Source organism: Lineus longissimus, chromosome 6 (genome assembly GCF_910592395.1).
Source record: "Lineus longissimus chromosome 6, tnLinLong1.2, whole genome shotgun sequence".
NCBI lineage: Eukaryota > Metazoa > Nemertea > Pilidiophora > Heteronemertea > Lineidae > Lineus > Lineus longissimus.
In genome coordinates this window covers 2986701-3010818 of record NC_088313.1, presented here as the reverse complement: position 1 = coordinate 3010818, position 24118 = coordinate 2986701, and the positions used below count along the sequence as shown (strand labels likewise).

At 43.4% G+C, this 24118-nt stretch overlaps 1 protein-coding gene and 1 pseudogene across 1 annotated transcript; both read right to left on the bottom strand.

The window, feature by feature from the left end:
• Positions 1-1225: 1225 nt before the first annotated feature.
• Positions 1226-2197, bottom strand: LOC135489429 (G-protein coupled receptor GRL101-like). Its single transcript, XM_064774783.1, has one exon. The coding sequence runs from the start codon at positions 2195-2197 to the stop codon at positions 1226-1228; it is 972 nt and encodes a 323-aa protein (XP_064630853.1).
• Positions 2198-12067: 9870 nt separating this feature from the next.
• On the bottom strand, positions 12068-13425 carry LOC135489428 (G-protein coupled receptor GRL101-like; annotated as a pseudogene).
• Between the last annotated feature and the right edge of the window lie 10693 nt (positions 13426-24118).

Here is a 24118-nt window from a genome sequence, read left to right as displayed (position 1 = left end):
TGCTGCAATACAGACGACTCAGGATCGTAATCCTACAGTTGACATAGAAATATCAACTCGTAGGAAGTGAGTGAGATCAGCTGCATCGCTGGGCTAGATTCACTCTTACCCTGCATCATTTGGGGGACAGCGAAGAGGAGGATCAGCCGCAAGTCAATATCTGATATAAGTACTTATTTTTAAAAGCCTTTTTACTTACGGGTAGACACATTCGTCCTAGTGCTTCCAGAGTAATCCAACTGTGGTTCTTTCTTTCCACATATCAGTCTAAAAGAAAAACGTTATATCAGCCAATGGTCATTTCAATTGGAAATACTTGGTAGGGCTGGTCGAAGATTAAGAGCCGTATATACGAGTCTCAATCTTTTGAGGAGCAAATATGAAATGACGAGTATGTTTATTGTAGTTGTCTACTGTGGATGAGGAAGCCCTTAACGTCTTACACAATGGCACTGATAGTCGCTTTTTTGGCTCTAACAGAGGTTATAGCAACCCACAGGAATAGCCAGGAAACAGTAACCTTAAACATCATAAGCACGGTTTTAAATGCCTGATTTATTCTGTGAATCATAATGAAATCCTTCCATAGCTCATCTAGAGCACCCATAATTCAAGGTAAGAGTCATTCAAAGGAAATATCAAGTCACCTACTTGATGAGATCGAGAGACGACAGTGTGTAGAGAATTGGGTTCATAGCGCTGTTGATTGGAAGCACAAATACTGCAATCCAGGCGTAGACATCACCAGGGATCGTGACTTTCCCAGATCGCAGCCAAACCTGAAAGCGAAACGCGAAACTGAATTATCATGATTCCTCCCTCAACTTGGCATTACGAACTGAACAGCCACATCTAATTTTTACGATACTCTAAACTAAAATCAAGTTTACACTCAAAATCTTGAGTCGATTTCGTATTGTACCATGTTGTCGCAAATGTTATACGACCGAAAGGGCCCCAGGGTAGCCCCTGTTTGGGTCAGCACCTACATGCATGGATTCCAGAAAGGGTTTGTACAGAGGCATCCAAGTTGTGGCGATTGTGTCCAATTATGCGAATTAATCGTGAAATATGCTCCAATGATTTGTTTTACTCCTCAAACGGTACTGTTTGTTCGACATGAGCACTATCATTAACATATTTGGTGTTTGAGTTGGGAGTGTCAAACACCAGTGGACGTGTAGTTGTTCTGCTTGAAACCTGTTCAACACGAATGTGCCAATATTTACTCACCTAGAATTATGATGGGCATCCAGCAAGCAAAGTCAGTCAGGATGATCAGCGCCATCTTGCTGGCAACGACTAGTTCCTTGTTCTCTCCCTTCTTCCGACTGGTCTTGTGTTTCATCATATCGACAGAGCATTTGATGATGACGTACATCCAAGTGTATAGTACAGCGATAATCATGAACGCAACGAGGTTGAGTCCTAAAAAGATGGCGACCGAGTACTCCCAGCCTGGGGCGGGTTCTGATGTCAGGTGGAGCGAGAGACAAACGCCTGATCTTGAATAGTACGAATGTCGCAAGTAGTCAACACAGAACGTTGCACCGGCTAAAATGACCCCAAAGATCCATATTGATGCCACCAATATCTTCGCCTTCTTGAAGTTGATCTTTTGCTTACTGAACGGGAACACCACAACCAGGAAACGATCCACTGACATGACAGTCAAAGTGAAGACGGACACCTCGCTTGATAAGACGGAGAGGAATCCGGCAATCTTACATCCGATGCCCTTCCTCCAGGTCCAGTCAACCTCGATGTAGTACCCCCTGAATGTGGTGTCCGCAGCCGCGATGATGTACAAGTACACGCCCATGAGGAGGTCGGACACGGCGAGGCTTGTGATGATCGTGGTGTTCGCCGTCGTTGGTTCCTTGTCAATATCCTCAGGAGGAGTACGAGGATATTCCCGCCCACAGCAATGGTCCCAAGTATCCACAGTGCAGGAAGAGAACGGGTCCATCTTTGGAAAACAATTCTCTTCGGGGACCTGTGGGGCCATACAACCAAATCTAAAATGATTCGACCGGAGTTCCTTTAGCTCTGGCAGATCATTGAAGTCTTCCTTTCCAGTGAAGTCCCCCAGGGTGTACCAGTGAGGTGAAGGTGTTGTACCTTGCTTGTATACCTGAATGTGCCCAGTGGTATCATGTTTAGGTGGTTGTTTGATATAAAAGAAATTACACGTCATTTTTTGCACGGAGAATAGAAATAACCCTTTACTGAATTGTCCCGTATCCCTTCCAAATAATGACCAAAACGAATTCAGATATTTCCTTAGCAGTGGTGTTGATATGACCAGGTCCTCTGTACCAACATGGTTCAATGCTGCTTTATTTGAAGCAGGCAAAGAATCCAGTTAGAAAAAATGACTAGGGTTTGACCGCAATCCGCCATAAAAAAAAAGTCGTCGGAAATTTGGTAATTATGGCCTGGTACCAAAATGTTGTCCGTTTCAGCATAACAACCATGATTGGTCAGTGCGATGGTTCCGGGTCACATGATATTTATTACGGCAGCAGCCACAGGCCAGCGTGGCACAAATCTGCAACCTCTACACCCGGGGTCTACTTGATTAGCATTCAGGAGCGCGCAATGACCCCTGGGTAAACGAGGTTGAGTGACAACGGTCTTTCTCTTGTGCGACATTTTTATTATAATTATGTTTAATGAAACATTCCTGTGGGTTGTATCTTCATAACCATAATGTTACATAGGCTCTTCATTATCATACACCGGCATACTGCATTCTGGCTACTGTGCTAGTGGGTTACTGACCAACTCAGTTGCATTTATTGAGGGGTTGATTTGTGAAAATATACCTTTTCATATCTCTATAACTACATTGTACATGTATTAATGTCGTTTCACATTTCAGTGGTATGGGTGAAGTGTATTTTTTCGTTGCTCATCGATCAAGAGGACTACAAAGAATATTAGAGTGTCTTTGTCCCAGTTGTGGCGAGAAACAACTCGGTCTGAATCTGGAGCCTCCTGATCACCTGAAGTGAAATAGAAATTTAGAATTCAATAGATAGTTTTTTATCGATAATTGATTAACTGTATGGTCTTTTTAGAAGCAATTATCGATCTTTCCAAACGACATCCATCTATATATTGATCATTATCATCTATTGATCAACTCGCGTTGCAGCCAGCAATTGAACCTAGGATAAGGTATTGGTAACAGCAACATCCGCCTAGTCAGCATCACACCAACAGTTCGCATTTTTACGATGATCCTCGCCGTGAAATCATCCTTTCGACTATACCAACAACGTTCAATAGAACAATCCGTTTTCACCAGATCTTCCGAAGTAACTAGCTCGACAATTCTCAGGAACGTCGTTATTCTCCAGATCTGCGGTATAATTTTCAACTAATATCAGTTGGGCTACTTGGGACAACGAGGCTAGGGAACGGACGTAGTCCCTCGAATACCATTCCAGGGCGCCATATTGAAAAATCAATCCTCGTCGTCACCACGTGACGATTATGACGAGGTCGCGCGAGTCAAGTCACACCGCTAGCCGCCCGCGCCGGCCAGGTCGGTGGAAGACCCATTCTTCAGTATCCAACATTTCGACTTGGGGAAACGAACTGACCGCGGCGTTTCGCAATTAAAGGAAATACTCGATTTTAAGATGCCAGCACTCTTGTGCCACTGCATCATGAAATGCGTCACTTAAAGGAAGACTATAGGCAGAAACTACCGCTGAATCAAACATGTCTTTTTAGACTTCAAATTGATAGTGAGACTGAAAAGGCCCTACCGACAACTTCGTGTACCGTATCTTATGCTGACCTACCTTGCGTTTGCCGGTAGTTACCCTTTAAGAAGTCAAGTGATGGCCAGTCCAGTTAGTCACAGCACGGCTGTCAAAAGAGACAGCAGGAGCACATTGTTTCAGAAACTGTTGCTCACAAGGACAATATCTTTCGTAAAATGAATCCTCATAGAGTAGCCGAAATCAACTTGTCTTACCTCATTTCCGGTGCTGACAATTATCCTAATGTCATTTACAGTCACACTGCTCGCAATCAGGCCTCTTTCATGCAACGATGCCATGGCTTTGGCCACATCCGTTAGCACGCTGCGCATGTCCCGCAGCGGCAGTGAGGGCGTTTCGGTCTTCATTGCGTGGGCGAGGTTCAGCATATTGTACTCCTCCACCACGTAAGGCAGGAGATGACTGCCCTCTGGGTAACAGTTTACTACCTTAGTGGAACCGTCCTCATCATCTTCGTCAACTGAAAGTCAAGAAACAAGAAAAGCTCCAAATTGCATTGTTACCACGATATTAGTTGCTAAGTCCACAAAACAGTTTCAAATTGAAAAAATCATAATGAAATCCTTCCATAGCTCATCTAGAGCACCCATAATTCAAGGTAAGAGTCATTCAAAGGAAAAATTAAGTCACCTACTTGATGAGATCGAGAGACGACAGTGTGTAGAGTATTGCGTTCATAGCGCTGTTGATTGGAAGCACAAATACTGCAATCCAGGCGTAGACATCACCAGGGATCGTGACTTTCCCGGAGATCGCAGCCAAACCTGAAAGCGAAACGCGAAACTGAATTATAATGATTCCTCCCTCAACTTGGCATTATGAACCGAACAGCCACATCTAACTTTTTACAATACTCTAAACTAAAATCTAGATTACACTCACAAGCTTGAGTCGATTTCGTATCTTACCATGTTGTCGCAAATGTTATACGACCGAAAGGGCCCCAGGGTAGCCCCTGTTTGAGGTCAGCACCTACATTGCATGGATTCCAGAAAGGGTTTGTACAGAGGCATCCAAGTCGTGGCGATGGTGTCCAATTATGCGAATTAATCGTGAAATATGCTCCAATGATTTGGTTTACTCCTCAAACGGTACTGTTTGTTCGACATGAGCACTATCATTAACATACATGTCTATTTGGTGTTTGAGTCGGGAGTGTCAAACACCAGTGGACGTGTATTTGTTCTGCTTGAAACCTGTTCAACACGAATGTGCCAATATTTACTCACCGAGAATTATGATGGGCATCCAGCAAGCAAAGTCAGTCAGGATGATCAGCGCCATCTTGCGGGCAACGACTAGTTCCTTGTTTTCTCCCTTCTTCCGACTGGTCTTGTGTTTCATCATATCGACAGAGCGTTTGATGATGACGTACATCCAAGTCTATAGTACAGCGATGATCATGAACGCAACGAGGTTGAGTCCTAAAAAGATGGCGACCTAGTACTCCCAGCCTGGGGCGGGTTCTGATGTCAGGTGGAGCGAGAGGCAGACGCCAGATTTTGAATAGTACGAATGTCGCAAGTAGTCAACACAGAACGTTGCACCGGCTAAAATGTCCCCAAAGATCCATATTGATGCCACCAATATCTTCGCCTTCTTGAAGTTGATTTTTTGCTTACTGAACGGGAACACCACAACCAGGAAACGATCCACTGACATGATAGTCAAAGTGAAGACGGACACCTCGTTTGATAAGACGGAGAGGAATCCTGTAATCTTACATCCGATGACCACCCTCCAGGTCCAGTCAACCTCGATGTAGTTAGTACCCCCTGAATGTGGTGTCCGCTGCCGCGATGATGTACAAGTACACGCCCATGAGGAGGTCGGACACGGCGAGGCTTCTGATGATCGTGGTGTTCGCCGTCGTTGGTTCCTTTGTCAATATCCTCAGGAGGAGTACGAGGATATTCCCGCCCACAGCAATGGTCCCAAGTATCCACAGAAAGATACGCAAGGAACCTATGCGGATGAGATCAGTGCAGGAAGAAAACGGGTCCATCTTTGGAAAACAATTCTCTTCGGGGACCTGTGGGGCCATACAACAAAATCTAAAATGATTCGACCGGAGTTCCTTTAGCTCTGGCAGATCCTTGAAGTCTTCTTTACCAGTGAAGTCCCCCAGGGTGTTACCAGTGAGGTGAAGGTGTTGTACCTTGCTTGTATACCTGAATGTGCCCAGTGGTATCATGTTTAGGTGGTTGTTTGATATAAAAGAAATTACACGTCATTTTTGCACGGAGAATAGAAATAACCCTTTACTGAATTGTTCCGTATCCCTTCCAAATAATGACCAAAACGAATTCAGATGTTTCCTCAGCAGTGGTGTTGATATGACCAGGTCCTCTGTACCAACATGGTTCAATGCTGCTTTATTTGAAGCAGGCAAAGAATCCAGTTAGAACAAATGATTAGGGTTTGACCGCAATCCGCCATAAAAAAGCAGTCGTCGGAAATTTGGTAATTATGGCCTGGTACCAAAATGATGTCCATTTCAGCATAACAACCATGATTGGTCAGTGCGATGGTTCCGGGTCACATGATATGTATTACGGCAGCAGCCACAGGCCAGCGAGGCACCAAGCTGCAACCTCTACATCCGGGGTCTACTTGATTAGCATTCAGGAGCGCGCAATGACCCCTGGGTAAACGAGGTTGAGTGACAACGGTCTTTCTCTTGTGCGACATTTTTATTATAATTATGTTTAATGAAACATCCCTGTGGGTTGTATCTTCATAACCATAATGTTACATAGGTTCTTCATTATCATATACCGCCATACTGCATTCTGGCTACTGTGCTGGTGGGTTTATACTGACCAACTCAGTTGCCTTCATTGAGCGGTTGATTTGTGAAAATATACCTTTTCATATCTCTATAACTACATTGTACATGTATTAATGTCGTTTTACATTTCAGTGGTATGGGTGTAGTGTATTTTTTCGTTGCTCATCGATCAAGAGGACTACAAAGAATATTAGAGTGTCTTTGTCCCAGTTGTGGCTAGAAACAACTCGGTCTGAATCTGGAGCCTCCTGATCACCTGAAGTAAAATAGAAATTTAGAATTCAATAGATAGTTTTACCGATAATTGATTAACTGTATGGTCTTTTTAGAAGCAATTATCGTTCTTTCCAAACGACATCCATCTATATATTTATCACTATCATCTATTGACCAACTCGCGTTGCAGCCAGCAAATGAACCTAGGATAAGGGATTGATAACAGCAGTATCCGACTAGTCAGTATCACACCAACAGTTCGCATTATTACGATGATCCTCGCCGTGAAATCATCCTTTCGACTATACCAACAACGTTCAATAGAACAATCCGTTTTCACCAGATCTTCCGAAGTAAGTAGCTCGACAATTCTCAGGAACGTCTTTATTCTCCAGATATGCGGTATAATTTTCAACTAATATCAGTTGGGCTACTTGGGACAACGAGGCTAGGGAACGGACGTAGTCTCTCGAATACCATTCTAGGTCGCCATATTGAAAAATCAATCCTCGTCGTCACCTCGTGACGATTATGACGAGGTCGCGCGAGTGGCAGAGTGAATCGGCCAAAGTAGTTCTCCTCAAAATTATCTCACATTTTGATATTTGTGTGATCTTTTCTCAATATATAGTTTTCAAATAGTTGATAAAGAATGTTTGCCCACCAGGCGCAGACCAAAATGGGCAGCTGCGAAAACTGTGAAGAAGCTGAAGTTTTCTCAAACGGGATCCTGTAACAGAAAGGAGTACAGGGATACATACAGCATAATCCTAGTGTCATTCTTGCGAATGTATCCGCAGTGACGCCTTCTGAACGACGTCATTAGTTTGTGTAGTTTACACGACAAGTGCTACCGTATAAGTATACGGAAAAACGCATGAACTGTATTCCATGCGGGAAGCAGTACGTATGATATTGAACAATTTAACTTGCATTTGCAGCTAAATTGATACTCTTCCATCTTCTATCTCTATGATATCATGATTTGAGAAATATTGTAGATCACGATGATGTGTTTTTTTGAAGAAATTAGGGGTTTTGCATTGCCAGGTATCTCTTCAGCTGTTTACAAATTGCACACGGATGAAATCGATGCTGAAGCTCAATTTTATGTTCTACTTACGTGTCACTTACCCGTAGGCGCCATACGTATTTTCCATGCGGATACTTGATAGGTTTTGACGGTGCTGATGGTCACTAGTATTAGTGTCTTGTACAATGTATAGCGCCCACTCCCAAGAGTCCTGCTCACGGGCGCTTTCACAGAAGAGCAGCGTCTTCAGTCCTGGCTTGAAACTGGTCATAGAACCTCTCGCACTAAAGAGACGATCGCGAGCGAGTTACTCATTCTGCTCGTCTGTAGTGCACTTTGCCTTTTGAGAGTTTCCGTACTAGTAATTGTATCAACGCTTCCTTTTCATGTGACCGATTGGAACGGGATCGCTGCACCTGTGACCGGATCAAATTAATCACTTTTCTTACCGGAATAGATTTGTTCTGAAATACAAGATCCATTAATCGAAGTACGATTTGGAGAGGGAACCATTTTACCGCATTATATATTTTAGCAGAGATGTGGAATGCTAACGAAAAAATCACGAGTTTGTCAAGCTGCCAGAGTGGAATTGCAATTGACCCAATAGTTTTTATTACCTCATTGTGTTGCCTGCTTTTCGATATATTTCCAACTGTCGCTGTCGTCCCAAACTGCAAGGATGTGTATCTTCAGGGACAGGAACCGACTGCTCTCCGCTACGGCTACGCCGGTCAGGTTATCGTCCATTTGGCCGCTCCGTACACGTTCGAAGAAGAAGGATATGTTATCGGATGGCAACTGTACAACGAAATTAACAGCGAAACGTACTATGTGGATATATTCAGACCCGTCCCTGGCGTTTCCAGGACGTTCGACCTGGTCCACTCAACAGAGGTTACAGACTCTACGATCGGAAATAAGACATTGTTTTCGATACCCTTCCAGGTAACTGTCTGCTTGTTTCTGAATACTTAGTAGTCTACCTGTCGCATCGACGCCATGACTTGTTTTCCACTGCAGCAGGAATCCCTGTCACTCACGAATTCTATATCAAGCTATTGCTTGATGGTCAGGAGTCAAGAACGATTGTCTATTGAAACTAATTACAATGTACTTTGATTTACGATATGACATATTTGAGAAACTTTATCCATAAAAGTGGATTATTCCTTTACACCTAACAAAGAAGTAACAAATATTATCCACGAAAACATCTGCTGGGCATGCTGGGAAAGACACCAACACGGTGTACATCATGTATTCGTACTTCATTAATCAAAAAGATAATAAGGCCCTTATATCGTAGTGCTGGGGGGGGGGGGGGGGGGGGGTAAGTCTCTCGCATGGCTTAACGCCCAATAAAATAAAGAAATTCTTTGCCTGCTTCTTTTGTGTCCGCTTGCTACGACCAATCACGGTTTCGTGTAATTGGTCTCTCTCGCCAAAAATTTTCCTTTGATTTTAATACACCCTCTGCAAGTGACCCGCACTCATACTAAAACAATAGTAAAAGGCTTGTCGTTGGTTACTAACAAGTAGAGTATAGAGTTGAAAAAACAATATAGAAGATGCAGGGCTAGAGACAAAATCCAATCGCATGACATTGTGAGCAAATCAGCAATATCAATGTCAACTTTTAATGGCGATCCAGACGCCCTGTGCGCCGTGTGTGTGTTGACTTATCTCTCTTTCAGCTCTGCCTACTCGTGTTTGTACTACGTGAAGCTGTCATGTCTTTACAGGTTCAAGCTGGTGATCTCACTGGTTATCACAGTGATGAACCTAAGCTTTACGGTTTGGCAACTCAGTACGACCTCTCCGGGAACGATTGGCGGACGATTGGAATAGAGAAGTACAGTAGCTATTTTCTTTCAACAAAAAGGATATACATGTACATTGGAGGTCAGTTTCGTGCCAGGAAGGTAGCCCTGAGGGCCATTGTAGTTAAAGACGTTCGAGGGAAAGGCATGAAAGGTTAGGACCTAAACCGCCCAACGGCAATGCTGTCGCCTATAATAGTGAGCAACGTGGCCCATACCAATGCATGTGGTTATACAATAGACATGTTTAGTGCAGGAGAATTGGGCTAAAAACTACGAAAACGGAGATGTGGTTGAGGGTGTATAGTCCTTCAGTTTCGGGAAAGATGTGTTGGTTCAAATGTGCAACGCGACATATCAGATACAGCCGAGTTTGCAGTACTAACATGGAGTGTATACTGGTAAATCTATACGCACAGCTTAGTCGTTTGTAAACTGCACGTCTTATCTTACTTTCAGTTCGCGGTTGCCAACAATACTTCTTGAAACTTTTCAACCCAACTACCACCGCGACCCGACTCATGCAATCGGAGACGTGCAGCAGAAAGATGGTGTGTTTGCAAGCCTGTATCAACCATTCCACGTTCAACGGATTTAGTTATGATACCTCCACAAGGCTCTGTCACTTATACTTGGCCATAAAGACCCTGACCACACAACCTGCCCTTGCAGAAACAATTTACGCGTCTAGACAATGAAGTAAACATACTCCGCGCAGTACATGTAATAGTAGCGTGACAAGGCGGTTCTACTCTATTGTGTTGTGTCTGTTTGGAGAATGTGAAATAATAATTGTAAACCGTCAAGGAATTTTCACGCCTCTTCGTTTTTGTGATACGCGAAGATTTCAGGAAAATAGAATTTTCACGAGTTTTTTTTTTGTGGATAACGAAACCTCTGGATCTTTATTTTCAGTACATACATTAATAAAACTGAGGAAGATGTGCCCTATGAATATCATCTCATATATCGTGTGTAAGCCGGGTTCTCCTGTTAGAAAGAAATATGTGTTACGCATAGATATTGTATTGGAAATTATCAAGTTACAGCATGCTTATAGCAAGAACGTGTCGGTAAGGTTAGCATCATAACGCCAATTCTTATTCGGTTTGTTGTCCTTTGCATAGTGACGCTCGGTTTATTGTCCTTTCAATAGTGATGTTCAGTTCGTTTTCCTTTCCAGAGTGACGCTCGGTTTGTTGTCCTTTCAATAGTGATGCTCGGTTTGTTTTCCTTTCCATAGTGACGATCGGTTTGTTGTCCTTTCCATAGTAACGCATCGGTGTGTGGTCGTTTTCATCGTGACGCTTCGTATAAAGTTCAAACGCCACACCGTTTATGTCGAACAAGCAAATCAATTGTCGAACATCTTAAAAGCCATATAATTCTGTCCTATCTACACGAACACACGAACATGTAAAAGTGAAATTAAGATATCGAGCCAATACAATTAAGAGAGCCTATAGAATCTAGTGGTGCAACATCGAGTCAAGTCGATAACCTAACATGAAATTACTCGTCGAAAGCAAGTCTCTAACAGCTTTTAAAACGACGCACTCAATTGGTATATCCTATGACAGTGAACAAAAAACACTCGATTTTAAGATGCCAGCACTCTTGTGCCACTGCATCATGAAATGCGTCACTTAAAGGAAGGCAGAAACTAGGAGGTAAATTGAAAGTCTAAAAAGACATGTTTGATTCAGCGGTAGGTATACAGTTTCGATAGTGAGACTGAAAAGGCCATACCGACAACTTCGTGTACCGTAACTAATCCTGACCTACCTTGCGTTTGCCGGTAGTTACCCTTTAAGAAGTCAAGTGATGGCCAGTCCAGTGGGTCACAGCAGGGCTGTCAAAAGAGACAGCATGAGCACATTGTGTCAGAAACTGTTGCTCACAAGGACAATATCTTTCGTAAAATGAATCCTCATAGAGTAGCCGAAATCAACTTGTCTTACCTTACGGGTAGACACATTCGTCCTAGTGCTTCCAGAGTATTCCAACTGTGGTTCTTTCTTTCCACATATCAGTCTAAAAGAAAAACGTTATATCAGCCGATGGTCATTTCAATTGGAAATACTTGGTAGGGCTGGTCGAAGATTAAGAGCCGTCTATACGAGTCTCAATCTTTTGAGGAGCAAATATGAAATGACGAGTATGTTTATTGTAGTTGTCTACTGTGGATGAGGAAACCCTTAACGTCTTATACAACGGCACTGATAGTAGCTTTTTGGTTCTAACAGAGGTTATAGCAACCCACAGGAATAGCCAGGAAGCAGTAACCTTAAACATCACAAGCACGGTTTTAAATGCTTGATTTATTCTGTAAATCATAATGAAATCCGTCCATAGCTCATCTAGAGCACCCATAATTCAAGGTAAGAGTCATCCAAAGGAAATATCAAGTCACCTACTTGATGAGATCGAGAGACGACAATGTGTAGAGTATTGGGTTCATAGCGCTGTTGATCGGCAGCACAAATACTGCAATCCAGGCGTAGACATCACCAGGGATCGTGACTTTCCCGGAGATCGCAGCCAAACCTGAAAGCGAAACGCGAAACTGAATTATCATGATTCCTCCCTCAACTTGGCATTACGAACTGAACAGCCACATCTAATTTTTTACAATACTCTAAACTAAAATCAAGTTTACACTCACAAGCTTGAGTCGATTTCGTATCATACCATGTTGTCGCAAATGTTATACGACCGAAAGGGCCCCAGGGTAGCCCCTGTTTGAGGTCAGCACCTACATGCATGGATTCCAGAAAGGGTTTGTACAGAGGCATCCAAGTCGTGGCGATGGTGTCCAATTAATCGTGAAATATGCTCCAATGATTTGGTTTACTCCTCAAACGGTACTGTTTGTTCGACATGAGCACTATCATTAACATATTTGGTGTTTGAGTCGGGAGTGTCAAACACCAGTGGACGTGTAGTTGTTCTGCTTGAAACCTGTTCAACACGAATGTGCCAATATTTACTCACCTAGAATTATGATGGGCATCCAGCAAGCAAAGTCAGTCAGGATGATCAGCGCCATCTTGCGGGCAACGACTAGTTCCTTGTTTTCTCCCTTCTTCCGACTGGTCTTGTGTTTCATCATATCGACAGAGCGTTTGATGATGACGTACATCCAAGTGTATAGTACAGCGATGATCATGAACGCAACGAGGTTGAGTCCTAAAAAGATGGCGACCTAGTACTCCCAGCCTGGGGCGGGTTCTGATGTCAGGTGGAGCGAGAGACAGACGCCAGATCTTGAATAGTACGAATGTCGCAAGTAGTCAACACAGAACGTTGCACCGGCTCATATGACCCCAAAGATCCATATTGATGCCACCAATATCTTCGCCTTCTTGAAGTTGATCTTTTGCTTACTGAACGGGAACACCACAACCAGGAAACGATCCACTGACATGATAGTCAAAGGGAAGACGGACAACTCGCTTGATAAGACGGAGAGGAATCCGGCAATCTTACATCCGATGCCCTCCCTCCAGGTCCAGTCAACCTCGATGTAGTACCCCTGAATGTGGTGTCCGCTGCTGCGAGGATGTACAAGTACACGCCCATGAGGAGGTCGGACACGGCGAGGCTTGTGATGATCGTGGTGTTCGCCGTCGTTGGTTCCTTTGTCAATATCCTCAGGAGGAGTACGAGGATATTCCCGCCCACAGCAATGGTCCCAGGTATCCACAGAAAGATCCGCAAGGCGCCTATGCGCATGAGATCAGTGTAGGAAGAAAACGGGTCCATCTTTGGAAAACAGTTCTCTTCGTGGACCTGTGGGGTCATACAACAAAATCTAAAAATGATTCGACCGGAGTTCCTTTAGCTCTGGCAGATCCTTGAAGTCTTCTTTACCAGTGAAGTCCCCCAGGGTGTTACCAGTGAGGTTAAGGTGTTGTACCTTGCTTGTACTTGGGCCTATTCTTTTCCTTATCTATATCCTACCACTTGGCGACCTGAATGACAGTTTCTCTACCCTACGTCATGGCTTCGCTGACGACACTCAAGTCTATGTTGCATTGCCAATAGGCAAGCACAGCAGAAAATTGTTCAGCTAGAGGATTGCCTGCTCAAGATTCAGGACCGGTTAGCCAAGAACATGCTCAAGGGGAACCCAACGAAAACTGTACTAAAGTTGTTTGGCTCTCAGCAAGCTTTGAACTGTCTCAATATAGAGTCCCTCTCAGCAGCGGGGATTGACGTCCAAGTGACAACAGGACCAGTGAGAAACCTGGGAGTTCTTTTCGATCAAACAATGTCAATGGAAAATCAAGTGAATAGTGTTGTAAAATCTGCAACGTACCATCTTCGGAACATTGGCCGGATACGCAATTGTCTTACCAAAAGTGCAGCTAAACTCCTGATCCAATCCCTTGTGTTAACAAGACTGGATTATTGCAACAGCCTCCATGCCGGCATTACCAAAAACCTAATGCACAAACTCCAACTTACACAAAATCATGCAGCCAGGATAATAACTCGAACTCGTCGTGACCAGCACATTACACCCGTGCTCAGGAGGCTACACTGGCTTCCTATTCCTCAAAGAATTGACTTCAAGATGTCACTCCTTTTGTTTAAGTGCAAAGCTGCCCTTGCCCCATGCTATCTATCAGATATTGTGCCACTGTATGAACCCAGCCGATCCCTGAGGTCCCAGAACCTAGGTTTGCTCCAAGTACCCAGGTACCGCCTTGCATCATATGGTGGCAGAAGTTTTGTGGTGGATGCTACGCAACTCTGGAACAGACTAGACATGAATGTGCGAAATGCTCCAACTGTGAACACATTCAAAAAGATGCTGAAGTCGAGATTATGGTGACTTTGTTTTCAAAGCGTAGCCGAGCAATCATACGTTATTGGATAATTGCGCTATATAAGTCTTATTTGAATTGAATTGAATTGTATACCTGAATGTGCCCATGGTTTCATGTTTAGGTGGTTGTTTGATATAAAGAAATTACACGTCATTTTTGCACGGAGAATAGAAATAACCCTTTACTGAATTGTTCCGTATCCCTTCCAAATAATGACCAAAACGAATTCAGATATTTCCTCAGCAGTGGTGTTGATATGACCAGGTCCTCTGTACCAACATGGTTCAATGCTACTTTATTTGAAGCAGGCAAAGAATCCAGTTAGAACAAATGATTAGGGTTTGACCGCAATCCGCCATAAAAAAGCAGTCGTCGAAAATTTGGTAATTATGGCCTGGTACCAAAATGATGTCCATTTCAGCATAACAACCATGATTGGTCAGTGCGATGGTTCCGGGTCACATGATATTTATTATGGCAGCAGCCACAGGCCAGCGTGGCACCAAGCTGCAACCTCTACATCCGTGGTCTACTTGATTAGCATTCAGGAGCGCGCAATGACCCCTGGGTAAACCAGGTTGAGCGACAACGGCCTTTCTCTTGTGCGACATTTTTATTATAATTATGTTTAATGAAACATCCCTGTGGGTTGTATCTTCATAACCATAATGTTACATAGGCTCTTCATTATCATATACCGCCATACTGCATTCTGGCTACTGTGCTGGTGGGTTTATACTGACCAACTCAGTTGCATTCATTGAGGGGTTGATTTGTGAAAATATACCTTTTCATATCTCTACAACTATATTGTACATGTGTTAATGTCGTTTCACATTTCAGTGGTATGGGTGTAGTGTATTTTTTCTTTTCTCATCGATCAAGAGGACTACAAAGAATATTAGAGTGTCTTTGTCTCAGTTGTGGCGAGAAACAACTCGGTCTGAATCTGGAGCCTCCTGATCACCTGAAGTGAAATAGAAAATTTAGAATTCAATAGATAGTTTTACCGATAATTGATTAACTGAATGGTCTTTTTAGAAGCAATTATCGATCTTTCCAAACGACATCCATCTATATATTTATCACTATCATCTATTGACCAACTCGCGTTGCAGCCAGCAAATGGACCTAGGATAAGAAATTGATAACAGCAGTATCCGCCTAGTCACCATCACACCAACAGTTTGCATTATTACGATGATCCTCGCCGTGAAATCATCCTTTCGACTATACCAACAACGTTCAATAGAACAAATCTCTTTGTAGGTCAGATCTTCCGAAGTAACTAGCTCGACAATTCTCAGGAACGTCTTTATTCTCCAGATCTGCGGAATAATTTTCAACTAATATCAGTTGGGCTACTTGGGACAACGAGGTTAGGGAACGGACGTAGTCCTTCGAATACCATTCCAGGTCGCCTTATTGAAAAATCAATCCTCGTCGTCACCACGTGACGATTATGACGAGGTCGCGCGAGTGGCAGAGTGAATCGGCCAAAGTAGTTCTCCTCAAAATTATATCACTTTTTTTATATTTGTGTGATCTTTTCTCAATATATAGTTTTCAAATAGTTGATAAAGAATGTTTGCCCACCAGGCGCAGACCAAAATGGGCAGCTGCGAAAACTGTGAAGAAGCTGAAATTTTCTGAAACGGGATCCTGTAACAGAAAGGAGTACAGGGATACATACAGCATAATGTGTCATTCTAGTGTCATTCTTGCGAATGCATCCGCAGTGACGCCTTCTGAACGACGTCATTAGTTTGTGTAGTTTACACGACAAGTGCTACCGTATAAGTATACGGAAAAACGCAAGAACTGTATTCCATGCGGGAAGCAGTACGTATGAAATTGAACAATTTAACTTGCACTTGCAGCTAAATTGAGACTCTTCCATCTTCTATCTCTATGATATCATGATTTGAGAAATATTGTAGATCACGTTGATGTGTTTTTTTTGGAGAAATTAGAGGTTTTGCATTGCCAGGTATCTCTTCAGCTGTTTACAAATTGCACACGGATGAAATCGATGCTGAAGCTCAATTTTATGTTCTACTTACGTGTCACTTACCCGTAGGCGCCATACGTATTTTCCATGCGGATACTTGATACGTTTTGACGGTGCTGAAAGTCACAAGTATTAGTGTCTTGTACAATGTATAGCGCCCACTCCCAAGAGTCCTGCTCACGGGCGCTTTCACAGAAGAGCAGCGTCTTCAGTCCTGGCTTGAAACTGGTCATAGAACCTCTCGCACTAAAGAGTCGATCGCGAGCGAGTTACTCATTCTGCTCGTCTGTAGTGCACTTTGCCTTTTGAGAGTTTCCGTACTAGTACGCTTCCTTTTTATATGACCGATTGGAACGGGATTGCTGAACCTGTGACCGGATTAAATTAATCACTTTTCTTACCGGAATAGATTTGTTCTGAAATACAAGATCCATTAATCGAAGTACAATTTGGAGAGGGAACCATTTTACCGCATTATATATTTTAGCAGAGATGTGTATTGCTAATGAAGAAATCACGAGTTTGTCAAGCTGCCAGAGTGGAATCGCAATTGACCCAATAGTTTTTATTACCTCATTGTGTTTCCTGCTTATCGATATATTTCCAACTGTCGCTGTCGTCCCAAATTGCAAGGATGTGTATCTTCAGGGACAGGAACCGATTGCTCTCCCCGGCAGCTACAAAGGTTGGGTTATCGTCCACTTGGCTGCTCCGTACATGTTCAAAGAAGAAGGATATGTTATCGGATGACAACTGTACAACGGATTCAACAGCGAAACGTACTATGTGGATATATTCAGACCCGTCCCTGGGGTTGCAAAAACGTTCGACCTTGTCCACTCAACAGAGGTTACAGACTCTACGATCGGAAATAAGACATTGTTTTCGATACCCTTCAAGGTTACTATCTGCTTGTTTCTGAATACTTAGTAGTCTGCCTGTCGCATCGACGCCATGACTTGTTTTCCACTGCAGCAGGAAGCCCTGTCACTCATGAATTCTATATCAAGCTATTGCTTGATCGGTCAGGAGTCAAGAACGATTGTCTATTGAAACTACATGTAATTACAATGTACTTTGATTTACGATTTGACATATTTGAGATGTTTATCCATGAAAGTGGATTATTCCTTAACACCTAAAAAAGAATTTACAAATATTAGCCAAGAAAACATATGCTGGGAATGACACCAACACGGTGTACATCATGTATTGGTACTTCATTAATCAAAAAGATAATAAGGCCCTTATATCGTAGTGCTGGTGGGGGGGGGGGGGGGGGGGGTAAGTCTCTCGCATGGCTTAACGCCCAATAAAATAAAGAAATTCTTTGCCTGCTTCTTTTGTGTCCGCTGGCTACGACCAATCACGGTTTCGTGTAATTGGTCTCTCTCGCCATAAATTTTACTTTGATTTTAATACACCCTCTGCAAGCGACCCGCACTCATACTAAAACAATAGTAAAAGGCTTGTCGTTGGTTACTAACAAGTAGAGTATAGAGTTGAAAAAACAACATAGAAGATGCAGGGCTAGCGACAAAATCCAATCGCATGACATTGTGAGCAAATCAGCAATATCAATGTCAACTTTTATTGGCGATCCAGTCGCCCTGTGCGCCGTGTGTGTGTTGACTTACCTCTTTTTCAGCCCTGCCTACTCGTGTTTGTACTACGTGAATCTGTTATGTCTTTACAGGTCCAAGCTGGTGATCTCACTGGTTATCACAGTGATAAAGGTACGCGTTACGGTTTGGCAATTCAATTTGGCCTCTCCAGGAACGATTGGCAGGTGATTGGAGCAAGGAAGCACAGTAGCTATTTTCTTTCAACAAAAAGGATATACATTGGAGGTCTGGTTGAAGTCAGGAAGGTTGCTCTGAGGGCGATTGTAGTTAAAGACGTTCGAGGGAAAGGCATGAAAGGTTAGGACCTAAACCGGCAACGGCAATGCTGTCGCCTATAATATTGAGCAACGTGGCCCATACCAATGCATATGGTTATACAATAGACCTGTTTAGTACAGGAGAATTGGGCTAAAAACTACGAAAACGGAGATGTGGTTGAGGGTGTATAGTCCTTCAGTTTCGGGAAAGATGTGTTGGTTCAAATGTGCAACGCGACATACCAGATACAGCCGAGTTTGCAGTACTAATATGGAGTAGTCGTTTGTAAACTGCACGTCTTATCTTACTTTCAGTTCACGGTTGCCAACAATACTTCTTGAAACTTTTCAACCCAACTACCACCGCGACCCGACTCATGCAATCGGAGACGTGCAGCAGAAAGATGGTGTGTTTGCAAGCCTGTATCAACCATTCCACGTTCAACGGATTTAGTTATGATACCTCCACAAGGCTCTGTCACTTATACTTGGCCATAAAGACCCTGACCACACAACCTGCCCTTGCAGAACCAATTTACGCGTCTAGACAATGAAGTAAACATACTCCGCGCAGTACATGTAATAGTAGCGTGACAAGGCGGTTCTACTCTATTGTGTTGTGTCTGTTTGGAGAATGTGAAATAATAATTGTAAACCGTCAAGGAATTTTCACGCCTCTTCGTTTTTGTGATACGCGAAGATTTCAGGAAAAATAGAATTTTCACGGGTTTTGTTTCTTTGGTGGATTACGAAACCTCTGGATCTTTATTTTCAGTACATACATTAATAAAACTGAGGAAGATGTGCCCTATGAATATCATCTCATATATCGTGTGTAAGCCGGGTTCTCCTGTTAGAAAGAAATATGTGTTACGCATAAATATTGTATTGGGAATTATCAAGTTACAGCATGCTTTAGCAAGAACGTGTCGGTAAGGTTAGCATCATAACGCCAATTCTTATTCGGTTTGTTTTCCTTTCCATAGTGACGATCGGTTTGTTGTCCTTTCAATAGTGATGTTCAGTTCGTTTTCCTTTCAATAGTGACGCTCGGTTTGTTGTCCTTTCCATAGTAACGCATCGGTGTGTGGTCGTTTTCATCGTGACGCTTCGTATCAAGTTCAAACGCCACACCGTCTATGTTGAACAAGCAAATCAATTGTCGAACATCTTAAAAGCCATATAATTCTGTCCCATCTACACGAACACACGAACATGTAAAAGTGAAATTAAGATATCGAGCCAATACAATTAAGAGAGCCTATAGAATCTAGTGGTGCAACATCGAGTCAAGTCGATAACCTAACATGAAATTACTCGTCGAAAGCAAGTCTCAAACAGCTTTTAAAACGACGCACTCAATTGGTATATCCTATCACAGTGAACAAAAACTGATCCCATATATAACCGTCAATGCTGATTTTTGTTCATGGTGTGATGACGTAAGAGTCGCTTGCATAGGTTGCCGAAATCCTGGATATTATCTTTCAAATCTCGCGGAATCAGGGCTTGTTTCACACCTGAACATAGGAATGCCGATTGGACGTTGCAAGTCATCGTTACTTTCTGAAATAGGATAATATGGTCTAGTTTGATTATTGTACAGCTAAAGTTGGCCACTTGCTTTAAAATGCATTGTTACTATGCAACCTTAGTTCAACAGTAATTTTCCTGTCACACCGCTAGCCGCCCGTGCCGGCCAGATCGGTGGAAGATCCATTCTTCAGTATCCAACATTTCGACTTGGGGAAACGATCTGATCGCGGCGTATCACAATTCAAGGAAACACTCGATTTTAAGATGCCTGCCACTGCATCATGAAATGCGTCACTTAAAGGAAGACTATAGGCAGAAACTAGGAGGTAAATTTGAAGTCTAAAAAGACATGTTTGATTCAGCGGTAGGTATAAAGTTTCGATAGTGAGACTGAAACGGCCATACCGACAACTTCGTGTATCGTAACTTATCCTGACCTACCTTGCGTTTGCCGGTAGTTACCCTTTAAAAATTCAAGTGATGGCAAGTCCAGTGGGTCACAGCACGGCTGTCAAGAGAGACAGCAAGAGCACATTTTGTCAAAAACTGTTGCTCACAAGGACAAAATCTTTCGTAAAATGAATCATCATAGAGTAGCCGAAATCAACTTGTCTCACCTCATTTCCGTTGCTGACAATTATCCCAACGTCATTTACAGTCACACTGCTCGCAATCAGGCCTCTTTCATGCAGCGATGCCATGGCTTTGGCCACATCCTTTAGCACGCTGCGCATGTCCCGCAGCGGCAGTGAGGGCGTTTCGGTCTTCATTGCTTGGGCGAGGTTCAGCATATTGGACTCCTCCACCACGTAAGGCAGGAGATGACTGCCCTCTGGGTAACAGTTGACTACCTTAGGGGAACCGTCCTCATCATCTTCGTCAACTGAAAGTCAGGAAACAAGAAAAGCTCCAAATAGCATTGTTACCACGATATTAGTTGGTAAGTCCACAAAACAGTTTCAAACTGTTTTGGATCTTTGGAAAACATGAGGGTAGAATTTTGCCCTGGCCAAAGGAATCGTGACCAAAATAATGTACGGAATAACAACCCAATTTCTCCAACTCTCCCATACCCTGTTGATCGATCTATCCCATTTTCCCCCTTATAAGATCAGTAACGTAATTGGTTTGGACACGTGTCTTGAACTGAACTAGCAAAACTTCCCAAGATACTGATGGAATGACAACCTAAGGTTGTTGAAGGGAAACGACGAAGAGGACGCGGGATGCCGTTCGCGCTGCGCGGATATCGTATCCCGCGATGCAGAGAGCGCTGGAGTGCATGAGTGGTGCTGCAATACAGACGACTCAGGACCGTAATCCTACAGTTGACATAGAAATATCAACTCGTAGGAAGTGAGTGAGATCAGCTGCATCGCTGGGCTAGATTCACTCTTACCCTGCATCATTTGGGGGACAGCGAAGAGGAGGATCAGCCGCAAGTCAATATCTGATATAAGTACTTATTTTTAAAAGCCTTTTTACCTACGGGTAGACACATTCGTCCTAGTGCTTCCAGAGTAATCCAACTGTGGTTCTTTCTTTCCACATATCAGTCTAAAAGAAAAACGTTATATCAGCCGATGGTCATTTCAATTGGAAATACTTGGTAGGGCTGGTCGAAGATTAAGAGCCGTATATACGAGTCTCAATCTTTTGAGGAGCAAATATGAAATGACGAGTATGTTTATTGTAGTTGTCTACTGTGGATGAGGAAGCCCTTAACGTCTTACACAATGGCACTGATAGTCGCTTTTTGGCTCTAACAGAGGTTATAGCAACCCACAGGAATAGCTAGGAAACAGTAACCTTAAACATCAGAAGCACGGTTTTAAATGCTTGATTTATTCTGTAAATCATAATGAAATCCTTCCATAGCTCATCTAGAGCACCCATAATTCAAGGTAAGAGTCATCCAAAGGAAATATCAAGTCACCTACTTGATGAGATCGAGAGACGACAGTGTGTAGAGAATTGGGTTCATAGCGCTGTTGATCGGCAGCACAAATACTGCAATCCAGGCGTAGACATCACCAGGGATCGTGACTTTCCCGGAGATCGCAGCCAAACCTGAAAGCGAAACTGAATTATCATGATTCCTCCCTCAACTTGGCATTACGAACTGAACAGCCACATCTATTTTTTATGATACTCTAAAGTACAATCCAGTTTACACTCACAAGCTTGAGTCGATTTCGTATCTTACCATGTTGTCACAAGTGTTATACGACCGAAAGGGCCCCAGGGTAGCCCCTGTTTGAGGTCAGCACCTACATGCGTGGATTCCAGAAAGGGTTTGTACAGAGGCATCCAAGTCGTGGCGATGGTGTCCAATTAATCGTGAAATATGCTCCAATGATTTGGTTTACTCCTCAAACGATACTGTTTGTTCTACATGAGCACTATCATTAACGTATTTGGTGTTTGAGTCGGGAGTGTCAAACACCAGTGGACATGTAGTTGTTCTGCTTGAAACCTGTTCAACACGAATGTGCCAATATTTACTCGCCTAGAATTATGATGGGCATTCAGCAAGCAAAGTCAGTCAGGATGATCAGCGCCATCTTGCGGGCAACGACTAGTTCCTTGTTTTCTCCCTTCTTCCGACTGGTCTTGTGTTTCATCATATCTGCAGAGCGTTTGATGATGACGTACATCCAAGTGTATAGTACAGCGATGATCATGAACGCAACGAGGTTGATTCCTTAAAAGATGGCGACCGAGTACTCCCAGCCTGGGGCGGGTTCTGATGTCAGGTGGAGCGAGAGGCAGACGCCAGATCTTGAATAGTACGAATGTCGCAAGTAGTCAACACAGAACGTTGCACCGGCTAATATGACCTCAAAGATCCATATTGATGCCACCAATATCTTCGCCTTCTTGAAGTTGATCTTTTGCTTACTGAACGGGAACACCACAACCAGGAAACGATCCACTGACATGATAGTCAAAGTGAAGACGGACACCTCGCTTGATAAGACGGAGAGGAATCCGGCAATCTTACATCCGATGCCCTCCCTCCAGGTCCAGTCAACCTCGATGTAGTACCCCCTGAATGTGGTGTCCGCTGCCGCGATGATGTACAAGTACACGCCCATGAGGAGGTCGGACACGGTGAGGCTTGTGATGATCGTGGTGTTCGCCGTCGTTGGTTCCTTTGTCAATATCCTCAGGAGGAGTACGAGGATATTCCCGCCCACAGCAATGGTCCCAAGTATCCACAGAAAGATCCGCAAGGCGCCTATGCGGATGAGATCAGTGCAGGAAGAAAACGGGTCCATCTTTGGAAAACAGTTCTCTTCGGGGACCTGTGGGGCCATACAACAAAATCTAAAAATGATTCGACCGGAGTTCCTTTAGCTCTGGCAGATCCTTGAAGTCTTCTTTACCAGTGAAGTCCCCCAGGGTGTTACCAGTGAGGTTAAGGTGTTGTACCTTGCTTGTACTTGGGCCTATTCTTTTCCTTATCTATATCCTACCACTTGGCGACCTGATTGACAGTTTCTCTACCCTACGTCATGGCTTCGCTGACGACACTCAAGTCTATTTTGCATTGCCAATAGGCAAGCACAGCAGAAAATTGTTCAGCTAGAGGATTGCCTGCTCAAGATTCAGGACTGGTTAGCCAAGAACATGCTCAAGGGGAACCCAACGAAAACTGAACTCAAGTTGTTTGGCTCTCAGCAAGCTTTGAACCGTCTCAATATAGAGTCCCTCTCAGTAGCGGGTATTGACGTCCAAGTGACAACAGGACCAGTGAGAAACCTGGGAGTTCTTTTCGATCAAACAATGTCAATGGAAAATCAAGTGATTAGTGTTGTAAAATCTGCAACGTACCATCTTCGGAACATTGGCCGGATACGCAATTGTCTTACCGAAAGTGCAGCTAAACTCCTGATCCAATCCCTTGTGTTAACAAGACTGGATTATTGCAACAGCCTCCTTGCCGGCATTACCAAGAACCTAATGCACAAACTCCAAACTACACAAAATCATGCAGCCAGGATAATAACTCGAACTCGTCGTGACCAGCACATTACACCCGTGCTCAGGAGGCTACACTGGCTTCCTATTCCTCAAATAATTGACTTCAAGGTGTCACTCCTTTTGTTTAAGTGCAAAGCTGACCTTGCCCCATGCTATCTATCAGATATTGTGCCACTGTATGAACCCAGAAGTATTAAGGTAGCAGGA

Coding starts and splice junctions, on each gene's coding strand:
- LOC135489429 (XM_064774783.1), bottom strand. CDS start 2,197: ATGACGTGTAATTTCTTTTATATCAAACAACCACCTAAACATGATACC.